The sequence below is a fragment of the Lithobates pipiens genome, unplaced genomic scaffold (assembly GCF_037356315.1).
Source record: "Lithobates pipiens isolate NorthernLeopardFrog02 unplaced genomic scaffold, aLitPip1_a1.2 Scaffold_22, whole genome shotgun sequence".
Classification (NCBI taxonomy): Eukaryota; Metazoa; Chordata; class Amphibia; order Anura; family Ranidae; genus Lithobates; species Lithobates pipiens.
In genome coordinates, this window is record NW_027507784.1 from 5,080,199 (window position 1) to 5,092,317 (window position 12,119).

The 12,119-nt window shown below is 42.9% G+C and overlaps 1 protein-coding gene across 8 annotated transcripts in view; it reads left to right on the forward strand.

The window, feature by feature from the left end:
- The window catches only part of LOC144000332 (uncharacterized), a 118,325-nt gene that overhangs the window by 13,216 nt on the left and 92,990 nt on the right, over positions 1–12,119 (forward strand). For all 8 annotated transcript variants that reach the window (XM_077494071.1, XM_077494077.1, XM_077494070.1 and 5 more), the window contains one exon: positions 8,887–9,049. In XM_077494071.1, coding sequence (XP_077350197.1) covers positions 8,887–9,049 — 163 coding nt within the window. The remainder of the gene's footprint in view (positions 1–8,886; positions 9,050–12,119) is intronic.

The following is a 12,119-nucleotide window of genomic DNA, read 5'->3' on the forward strand; positions in this document are numbered from 1 at the left end:
TCATATCCTTGTTTTGGTCATATCCTGTGAGGTCATATCCTGTGAAGGAAGCAATTGGCTGTTGGGGCCAGGGCTTCCTGTTTGTGACTTCCTGTTTGGGACTTCCTTTATGTGTGTGAATAAAAGAAGAGAGCCTCTGCCCAGCAGGGCAGAAGAAGGAACGATAGAGCTAAGATGGTGATTTTATCTGTTTATTGGGGAAATGCGGGAGACATGGGTTAAGTAACATTATATCATTAGACTGAAATGGGCGCTTATTAGTGCAGGTGAGATTGATTATGTATAGCGTATAGAAAAATCTCCACCATAGTAGGGGGGAACCAGCGAACGCAGGCAACCCCAAACTGGCACGGCATATATCCTGTATGTCTAGAGCCAAAATAAATATATAGAAGCAAGTACCATGATCACTATTGTCAACATATGGTCCAGAGTCATATTGTCCATGACAAATCCCCAGGGTTCCATTGAGCCACCAAGCACTTTTTCAAGGGCTGATAAAGCAGAGCACATTTACTAGTTATTCCACAAATGATGTCCGTAATTAGTAATTCTCCTCACCACCATCCAATCCAACTCCAAACAAGGGAATATGGAGGGGAAAGAAGATATGAGCCAAATGCCTCTAATGCCGTGTACACACAATCAGACAATCTGCCGGACTTTGCAGCGGAGGTCCGCCGGACTTTTCAGATGAATGGACTTGCCCACACACGGAGTAAAGTCCATTCATTTTGAACGTGACTCCAGGTAGGTGGGATTAGCGCAGGAAGCCAGTGTCGCCACCTCCATTGGCGAGATTGACACCTTGCGAGCCGCGTCGCCTGGTATGGATTTTAAGGGGAACCCCTACACCGAAAAAACGGCGTGGGGGTCCCCCCAAAGTCCATACCAGACCCTTATCTGAGCACACTGCCCAGCCGGTCAGGAAAGGGGGTGGGGACGATCGAGCGCCCCCCCCCCTGAACCGTACCAGGCCGTGTGCCCTCAATATGGGGGGTGAGTGCTTTGGGGAAGGGGGGCCCCGTGCCCCCCCCCACCCCAAAGCACCTTGTCCCCATGTTGTTGGTTGTCAGGGTCTGTGGGCGGGGGGCCTATCGGAATCCTGGAGCCGCCTTTAATAAGATCCATACCAGGCAACGGGGCTGGCAAGGTGTCAATCTCGCCGCTGGAGGCGGCGACATTGACATCCTTTGCTGGTCCCGTCTACCTGGAGTCACGTTCAAAATGAACAAACTTTACTCTGTGTGTGGGCAAGTCCGTTCATTTGAAAAGTCTGGCGGACTAGCACACAGACGGGTGGATTTTGAGTCAAGACTTCTTTCTAAGTCCGGCGGACTTTTGGGAAGAAAAAGTCAGCCGGAGCCCACACATGGGCAAGTCCACCGGATAGTCCGATCGTGTGTACGCGGCATAATAAATATAACCGCGTGTACAGTGTGCCATCCAGGAACATCCTCACCTGTCAGGGCCAAGGTCATACATGGAGGATCAAGAAGACGGGGTGCAATGAGCATAATCAGTACAGGGCTGTAGCAATCGCTTACCTGAAATTTTAGGAAGGGTCCACTTCTTCTAGTTTCCTTTTAAAACACAAAAGCATGCTATACAACCTGTTGAAATAAATATACAGACACCCTTTGGTACCAGTGTCTGGTTTCAGTGGGAAACTAAGTACAACTTCATCATTTGGTTGCTGAAGACCTGTATGAATGGAAGACATGATGAAAACATCCCATTTGTCCTTCCACTTCATTGCGAGTTATACATCATTTCTGAAGCAGGCTTTCTCCTCCTTTCTAAATCAGGTGTTTCCAAACCATTGGGGGGCAAGTCCTGGTGATTATGTCGCATGGTGCCACAGCAGCCAATTCCATGATTGAATAAGTGTCTAAAAAAATGCACACTTGAATAGAAATTGTCCATGTATGAAATACAAATGTTACCCCATAATGAATTGTAGTATTCCACTTCCAGGGGTGCAAGACCTATTTTTGGTCTGCTATGGGAGGACTATAAAACAATAGACAACGCTTAGCTTGTAGCACGGGAAGAGACTTCAGCATCCAATATGGCTAACGCTCTGAGGAAGAGGGGCTTCCCCTGAAACATGCTAGCTATATTGAGCACTTGAGGGTCTTCCTGAGCTACAAGCTAAGCTTTGCGGATCTGGCAATAGTTGACTTTCTGGTGAGCATTTAAGATATTGGTGAGAAGATCACTTAAAGATAATTGTTGATTAGGCTCGATTCACACTAGTTTTTTGATGCATTTTGCAGAAATGCAAGGACATTTTTTAACATGGGTTCCTATGGAACATGTTCACATCAATGCATTTTTGTGCCTCTGCGTTTTTGGAAAGGGTCGGGAACTTTTTTTCATGCAAAATGAAACGTTTTGCATGTAATAGAAGTCAATGGACCTGCATCAAAAATGCAAGTACTGCGTTTTTACTGTGTTTTTGCCGTGATTTTGCCGTGATTAGCGTTTTTTAAAAACTTTTATAAGGAAATAGGATGACACCATACTATCTTGCCACTGCTTTCCATTTAGCCTGGGCATTCGGGGATCTGCACATGACTGTCTTTTCCTTTGTAAATTTGAAAAGAACATGTATAGCCTGTTACCCTCTCACAGGTCTTATACATGATGACCACAGATCTGGCAGGCTTGCTTGAATGCAAGGCGGGCAGAAAAATTAATGAGGGTCTCATCTTTGCAGATGTTTTGTCGGGGTGTATACACATCTGCAAATTTCTGGCACAGGTAATTTACGAGGGGCAGAATTTTGTGGAGCTGATCATATTCAGGGTCACCCCGAGGATGACAGAGTCTTTGAAATGCATAAATCGTATTATATTCTTATATCTACCTCTGACCAGTGTAGCAGAGAACACGGGCGTATGGTGAATTGGGTCTGTGGACCAATATGACTGCAATTCATTCTTTTTTTGTAATGCCCATGTTAAGGGTTGGGCCCAAAAAAGTTTTAAACTTGGAAACCATGATGAGTTTGCACTTGAATGGTCTGGCAAGGCATGAATTTGGGTTGGCGGCAATGTACTGGTTGGAATAAAGATCGGTTTGGTCTACAATCAATTGATACAGTTTATCTGCAAAAAACAGCTAAAAAAAAATCAAGGGGATTTGTAAAATGTGCTGTCTCCACCTTCATTCTGGGTTGGGCTGAGAATGGGGAGATAACGGGTGCTGCTGAATCTGAGGGCTACCAATCAGGATTTGCAAACCCATCTGGAAGGACACTACTTTTAGGGGCCTGTACTTGAATTCTTGCTGGCCACTGCTTTTTCTAGCCACCTCTGTAGCTTGGACTTCACTTCTGAGACTCGCCGCATCACCATGAGATACTGCAGGGCTGGGTGTAAAATGCCAGGATGGATGTGCTAGGCCACTGGTGCTTGCCAGATCACCAAAAGGTAGTGCAGTGCTAGTACTGGCACTATGCTGCATATGAGAATCATTGTGCATTTCTAGCACCTCAGCAACCTGGGCACGGGGTCGGGAACACCTGACCTTAGCAGGGACCTTCTCTCCATCATCTGAGATGATCTGTATAATGTGCCGTTGGTCTCTACAGGTTCCTATTCCGAGCCTGATTCCGTCAGAGAGGACCCCATCACTCTCATCTGTCATAGTCAGAAACCCGAAGAACTCTTCACTAGAGTACCTTTCTTTAGACATTTTTGCCACTAAGGTACCTAGTGCACAAATTATTTGCCAGTGTTAAGAAAGATCAGACCAACTTCTGCTAACCCTGCGGTTTCATTTGCAATGTATCAGAGGTGACAGTGATCTACTGACACTGCACTTGTTGGGGGGGTGGAGGGGCTAAACACAGGTGCTGGCAGGTATCGGGGCTGATCCTGCTAACACTGCATTACTGGGGACACTATACTATTGAGGACTCCGGTATAGTTCTGACCTGATGAAAGATACAAATCTGTTCAGACACTATACTAGTAATGGAGGTTATAGTGTGTCTGTAATAGTGTTGCTTGCAGTCATTGGCCTGGATTTGATGATCGATATATGCTGTACCAAATCACAGCACAGCCGTGGTAGCATGCACAGGAATATCAGATCACATGCAACAGTGGCATTGGGGGTGACTGAGCACCTCCCCCTATATCCACGGCCACCACCCCCATGCTCTATTCAGTTCATGGCCGCAACCCCCTATTCAGTGTCTGGCCCCTTTCAGGATGCTGGGCACATAAATTACAGTGGCGGGGTAGTTTTTAAACACCTGATTAGAGCCAGAGGCTCTAATAGGCTTCAAAATAGGGTGGGCTTGTGGCGTAGAGCATTGCGCTACGAGCCTACCCAGGTATAACAACAGCGACTATTGAAAAACTGTTCCTCAATCCGGCCAAACAGAAGCAGGTCTGAGAGACATTTTCCAATTGCCCAAAAAGAGAAGAGTCCCAATTGGCCTCTGAGGAGGAGGGAGGAAAAGGAAGCTTCCGTGATGCCCATGGAGAGCGGGGAAGGGGGGAGCCGCCACCACTGAGCAGGGGAAGCCACCAGTCAAGCTTGGGAGAAGAGCTGCCCACCATAGATGGGGTAAGGGCTCCAGACCTGTTTGTCACCCCATGAAAAAAAAAAACATTACCATCAGCCGCCACTAGGGATGAGCCGAACACCCCCCTGTTCGGTTCACACCAGAACCTGCGAACAGACCTAAACTTCGTGTGAACTTTAGAACCCTATTAAAGTCTATGGGACTCGAACGTTCACAATCTAAAGTGCTCATTTTAAAGGGTAATATGCAAGTTACTGTCCTAAAAAGTGTTTGGGGACCCGGGTCCTGCCCCAGGGGACATGGATCAATGCAAAAAAAAGTTTTAAAAACGGCCGTTTTTTCAGGAGCAGTGATTTTAATAATGATTAAAGTGAAACAATAAAAGTGTAATATTCCTTTAAATTTTGTAGCTGGGGGGTTTTCTATAGTATGCCTGTGAAGGGGCGCATGTTTCTGGTGCTTAGAACTGTCCCTGCACAAAGTGTCATTTGTGCATGAAAAAAAGTCTTTTAAAATCACTTGCGGCTAAATTGTCGGGTCCCGTAATACAGAGAACACTCAATGAGTGTTCTCTGCATTAGCCGACAGTTCATTCATTCATTGATAAAAAAAAAAAAAAAAAAAAAAAGCGTGGGGGTTCCCCTAAATTCAATTACCAGGCCCTTCAGGTCTGACATGGATATTAAGGGGAACCCCGTGTCAAATTAAAAAAAATAATTGACGTGGAGGTCCCCCTAAATATCCATAACCAGACCCTTCAGGTCTGATATGGATATTAAGGGGAACCCCGCATCAAATTTAAAAAAAAAATGACGTGGGGTCCCCCTAAAAATCCATATCAGACCCTTTATCCGAGCACGCAACCTGGAAGGCCGCAGGAAAAGAGGGGGGGACGAGATAGCGCCCCCCCTCCCTCCTGAACCGTACCAGGCCACATACCCTCAACATTGGGAGGATGCTTTGGGGGTCTGTGACCCCTCAAAGCACCTTGTCCCCATGTTGATGAGGACAAGGGCCTCATCCTCACAACCCTGGCCGGTGGTTGTGAGGGTCTGTGGGCGGGGGGCTTATCAGAATCTGGAAGCCCCCTTTAACAAGGGGACCCCCAGATCCCGCCCCCCCCTGTTTGAAATGGTAAGGGGGTACAAAAGTACCCCTACCATTTCACAAAGAAAGTGTCAAAATGGTTAAATAAGACAAACACACTTTTGAAAAATTCCTTTATTAAAAATAAAAAAAATAAAAAAAAGATTCCAGCGGTGCTAATCCACTCTTGCTATCCAGCGACGGGTCTCCGGGGTCCAGCGATGGATGATCATATCCAGCGACGGGGGATCTCTCAGTCCAGCGCTGACCATACATCCGTCTTCTGTCTCCACTCCAGAGACACTGCAGAGATCCCAGCGCTGACGTTTCTTATATTAGGAGGGCGGGGCCACCCGTCACCTGGGATCACCTGGGATCACGCTGGGATCTCTGCAGTGTCTCCGGAGTGGAGACAGAAGAAGGATGTATGGACAGCGCTGGACTGAGAGATCCCCCGTCGCTGGATATGATCATCCATCGCTGCACCCCGGAGACCCGTCGCTGGATAGCAAGAGTGGATTAGCACCGCTGGAATCTTTTTTTTATTTTTTTTTATTTTTAATAAAGGAATTTTTCAAAAGTGTGTTTGTCTTATTTAACCATTTTGACACTTTCTTTGTGAAATGGTAGGGGTACTTTTGTACCCCCTTACCATTTCAAACGGGGGGGGCCGGGATCTGGGGGTCCCCTTGTTAAAGGGGGCTTCCAGATTCTGATAAGCCCCCCGCCCGCAGACCCTCACAACCAACGGCCAGGGTTGTGAGGATGAGGCCCTTGTCCTCATCAACATGGGGACAAGGTGCTTTGAGGGGTCACAGACCCCAAAGCATCCTCCCAATGTTGAGGGTATGTGGCCTGGTACGGTTCAGGAGGGAGGGGGGCCGCTCTCTCGTCCCCCCCTCTTTTCCTGCGGCCTTCCAGGTTGCGTGCTCGGATAAAGGGTCTGATATGGATTTTTAGGGGGACCCCCACGTCAATTTTTTTTTAAATTTGACACGGGGTTCCCCTTAATATCCATGTCAGACCTGAAGGGCCTGGTAATTGAATTTAGGGGAACCCCCACACTTTTTTTTTTTTTTTTTTATCAATGAATGAATGAATTGTCGGCTAATGCAGAGAACACTCATTGAGTGTTCTCTGTATTACGGGAGCCGACAATAGCCGCAAGTGATTTTAAAATACTTTTTTTCCTGCACAAATGACACTTTGTGCAGGGACAGTTCTAAGCACGGGAAACATGCGCCCCTTCACAGGCATACTATAGATACCCCCCAGCTACGAAATTTAAAGGAATATTACACTTTTATTGTTTCACTTTAATCATTATAAAAATCACTGCTCCTGAAAAAACGTCCGTTTTTAAAACTTTTTTTTGCATTGATCCATGTCCCCTGGGGCAGGACCCGGGTCCCCAAACACTTTTTAGGACAGTAACCTGCATATTACCCTTTAAAATTAGCACTTTAGATTTCTCCCATAGACTTGTATAGGGTGTTCCGGCTTTTCGAATTTGCTGCGAACAGCCCAAATTGTTCACTGTTCGCTGAACAGGCAATGTTCGAGTAGAACATGAGTTCGAATCGAACTCGAAGCTCATCCCTAGCCGCCACTGATGTACAGTATAAGTGTGGTGGGCGGTCCGCAACTGGTCAATCTGAGTTGTAATAAACATTATGACTTTTTATAGACAGTATCTCACCTCCTATTGTGCTGGTAAAGTCCACTGTTGTTTGTTCCAATTTGAACCAACCTTGCTTCACTTCTGTAAAACATGGGCAGCAGACTGGGATTCCCATAACTAGACATGTTCAATTAGTTTTGTTACAAATTTGTTTCTTAATGAATTCAGAAATATCAGAGTTAAGGAAAACCTGTTTAACAAATTTATACAAATATTCGTAAATTCGAAAATTCGTACATTCGTAATTTCATACATTTGTAAATTCACACATTCGTAAATTCACACATTCGTAAATTCATACATTCGTAAATTCACACATTCGTAAATTCACACATTCGTAAATTCATACATTTGTAAATTCATACATTCGTAAATTCACACATTTGTAAATTCATACGTTTGTAAATTCATACATTCGTAAATTCACACATTCGTAAATTCATACATTCGTAAATTCATACATTTGTAAATTCATACATTCGTAAATTCATACATTCGTAAATTCATACATTTGTAAATTCATACATTCGTAAATTCACACATTTGTAAATTCATACATTCGTAAATTCATACATTTGTAAATTCATACATTCGTAAATTCATACATTTGTAAATTCATACATTCGTAAATTCACACATTTGTAAATTCATACATTCGTAAATTCATACATTTGTAAATTCACACGTTCGTACATTCACACATTCGTAAATTCATACATTCGTAAATTCATACATTCGTAAATTCACACATTCGTAAATTCACACATTTGTAAATTCACACATTTGTAAATTCATAACTTAACTATTACTATTAAATTATAGGTATTGGAATTTCCTTTAAAATTTGGCCGTTAGTAAACGTAAAAAAAAAATACAAAGTTATCCGAAGTTACAAATTATCCGAAATAACGAATGCTGTATCTAAACAAATGGAACGTAATCAATTAATAATAATACATAACAACAATAATAATAAAAACTTTTTATTATTATTATTAATTTGTTCCATTCCATTTGTTTAGATGTAGAATTCGTTATTTCGGATAACTTGTAACTTTGCATAAATTCGTACTTGTTACTTTCACTAACAGCCAAATTTGGAAGGAAATTCCAATACCTATAAGTTAGTTATTATTTCAGATTTTCGGGTTTTTGGATTTTCTAATTTCAAATTATCTAATGTACGAATTTTCGAATTTACGAATGTACAAATTTAAGAATTGCGATCATAACGAATGACCGAAAAACGAAAAAAAAAACCGATTGAAACAAAACCCAAAACAGACAAATTTTTGGGCAGTGCACATGTCTACCCATAACAGAAGAAAAAGGAGGAAAATATTGGAAATCTGGGTGCAGAGATCTTTCTACCAGTGTCCAGAGATAGGAGAAGCTGCTGGATGGTTCAACCCAACTGTGTCCAACCAAAGCTAAAGTACCAGATCTGATTGGCCTTTCCCAACAAATATATAAACCACCATGCACATTGTTAGTTCTATGAATAAAGTATTTTAGTACGATGTGTATAAAATGATTATCTGTAAAATTTACTTTTTTTCACGCTTTCTTTCTTTAGCTGTCCTACCAAGCAAGATGGAGCCATAACTGTTGTAGAGAACGGTCTCTCCAGAAAAGGACGGTTTTCTGTGCAGCTGTTCAAGTTTGTTGGAAATTACTACAAAATGAATCTACACTGTGCTGTCAGCCTGTGTGACATCTCTACTGGACCCTGTAGACCTGTAAGTCGGTTTCCAGCCATAAAAAGTTAGAGTTAGAGCAGATAAGAAAGGTTGGTCTAGTCCCAATGTCCATAACAAGGACACCTCCAACAATGAGGCATACACTCAAACGGATGCCCCCCCCCCCCCCCCACACACACACACACCCTGAGTGATGGCTTCTATTATTTTTATGACTTTACTAACACTTTAAAAGGAAAATGGTGTTCACAAGTTCGTTGTTTGTGTGGCCTCCCTTATTGAACTGGGTCATCGGTTCAATAATGTACCATCATGAATGCTGCTGCCAGACTCAAACACCTTACAAACCGCACAGTGTCTGCTACCCCTCTCTGCCAATCCCTCCACGTGCCCAATGAATTAAATTGAAAATACTAATACTTACTTACAAAGTCATCCACAACTCTGCCCCCAGCGACATCACTAGCCTAGTCTCAAAATACTAACCTAATCGCCCACTTCATTCCTCCCAGGACCTCCTGCTCTCTAGCTCCCTCATCACCTCCTCCCATATCCACCTGCAGGACTTCGCCCGAGCCTCGCCCATCTTCTGGAACTCACTACCCCAATCTGTCAGACTGTCTCCAAATTTATCCACTTTTAGGCGATCCCTGAAAACTTTCCTCTTCAGAGAAGCCTATCCTGCCTCCATCTAACTGCACTATTGTCTCCATTAGCTCATCCCCCACAGCTATTACCCTATTGTATAACTTGACCCTCCCTCCTAGATTGTAAGCTCTAACGAGCAGGGCCCTCTGATTCCCCTTGTCTTGAATTGTATTGCGTTGTACTGTCTACCCCAATGTTGGGGTAGACAGTGCTGCGTAAACTGTCGGCGCTATATAAATCCTGTATAATAATAATAATAATAATAATTTTGCAAACAAACAATTAACTTACAGGCTTCCTCTGCAATATAAAAAAAAAGTAAGAACTCATTTGAAAGAATCACTGATTTTAACATATAAAAATTACAGCAAGAACATTTATTTCCACACTATGCAAAAAAGGATTCACCTGAAACAAAGAATTAGGGAATAAACACGTTGAATGCTTACAATGAATATTTACATAATTTTATAAATTTTGTCCATAAATAGGAGAGAAAATCCTGAGAATTGTCAATTAATTGTTTTTGACTAATGAATATTTCTTTGTGTATATAAAGGCAAGTACCCCCTGGTACAAAAGGAACTTTAAGGGCGAACTTTGTTAGAAGGCACTATATTATTCAAAAAAATGTATTGAATAAAAAGCACTATCATAAACAAAGATAGCAGTGTTGCATAGAATAATATACAGTATCCATATGTAGTATATAAACAGAAAAGCACTTCTCCTATAGCCCGACACGTTTCGGGAGATTTAGGGTAAATCCCTTCTTCAGGGTCACAGAGGAGACAACAATTGGAGATGCTCAATACTGTTTCATGGAATAGAATATTAAAATTGGATGATCAAAGGTGATACCAAGCAGGTGTGAAGACATATGTCCAGGCAGGGAAGATGGTTACCCAAGCACAAAACGTGAATCCTCAATGCTCGAGAGATCCCTCACAAGGGTCCCCAAAAACAAAGTGAGTCCTCTCAACAGAGACGTGCAGGCTGGTATATAGCTACACTTGTTGGAAAAAAAATCAGCCCTTAGTGGAGAAGAGGTGGCGTTCGTCTCACACAGAACCCCAGCAGGCAGCATACGCAGATGGGGACGGTGGCAACAATAAATGGAGCTCTGTCTCCATAATGGTTCTCCACAGTGAATCTGAATATTTCTTTGTGGATCTGCTGAGAAACACACGGTTCGGGCAATTAAAGCATGACCTTAGCTCTGTCTTGACTTTGGGCTTGCTATTTGATCCCCCATGTATGACCACGGTCCTGGTCCTCCTGAGTAAACCACTTCAGTTCTTCTCTGGCCACCTGACCTTCTACCTGCCACAGGTACTACTTACCCTCTTGCTGCTGTCCTGGACCTGCATCTCCACTTGAGGTTCCAGTACTAAAGCTGTCTACAGGGCCGACCAGTGATCCTCCAGCCAGATATCTCTGCAGGCAACCCATGATTCTTTGAGCCCTGCATTCCCTGTTCTCACCTCCAGGGGTGCTCAAAGATTAGCTGGAAGGGAAGCCCTCTCATCACTTTGGCCTCCAACCAAGTACGTGACACCATGTCATTTTTTTAGGTACATCAAGACAATAAAAATATTTAATTACAGGCATCATGGGCCTATTTCCACAGTTCTTGGGGCAGACATCCTTGGCAGTTACTATCCGGAAGTGCTACATTTTTCAACTTATGTTTGAAGCTGGTTTGCAAGTGTTTCATGACCTGACATTCGGAGTTGGTTATTTATTTAACCCCTTAGTGGACACATTTATTTTTTATAATATTATCATAATCCTAAAAGACTCATTTTTGTTTTCTACCTTTTATACGCACTGTCAGTAGCATCTACAACTGTTGAAGTGAATGAATAATCACAAAACTCATTGTGATTAATAATACGTTCCATTCTCTATATATTCGTGGTTTTGCGGAATTCTATGTGACCATCACACCTATATCATATGCGCTTGTTGGACATCCAATTCCAAAACCATGGATATTAATACAGTGTTGTCTTCCCCCATGGTCATTAAAATAAAGTTACCCCCTTATATGACTATAACACCCTCCACTCTTCTGGGAAGACTTTCCACAAGATTCTGTAGGGTGTCTGAAGGAATTTGTGCCCATAAGTGATGTCAGGTATTGATGTTGGATGCGAAAACCTGGATAACAACTACTTACTCATACTGTATACAGTGCCTTGAAAAAGTATTCATACCCCTTAAAATTTCCCACATTTTGTCATGTTACAACCAAAAACGTAAATGTATTTTATTGTTATTTTATGTGATGGACCAACACAAAGAGGCACATAATTGTGAAGTGGAAGGAAAACGATAAATTATACAAATAAATATGTGAAAAGTGTGGGAAGGGGCATTTGTATGGCACCCCCTGGAGTCAATACTTTGTAGAACCCCCTTTCTCTGCAATTATAGCTGCGAGTTTTTTTGGGGATGT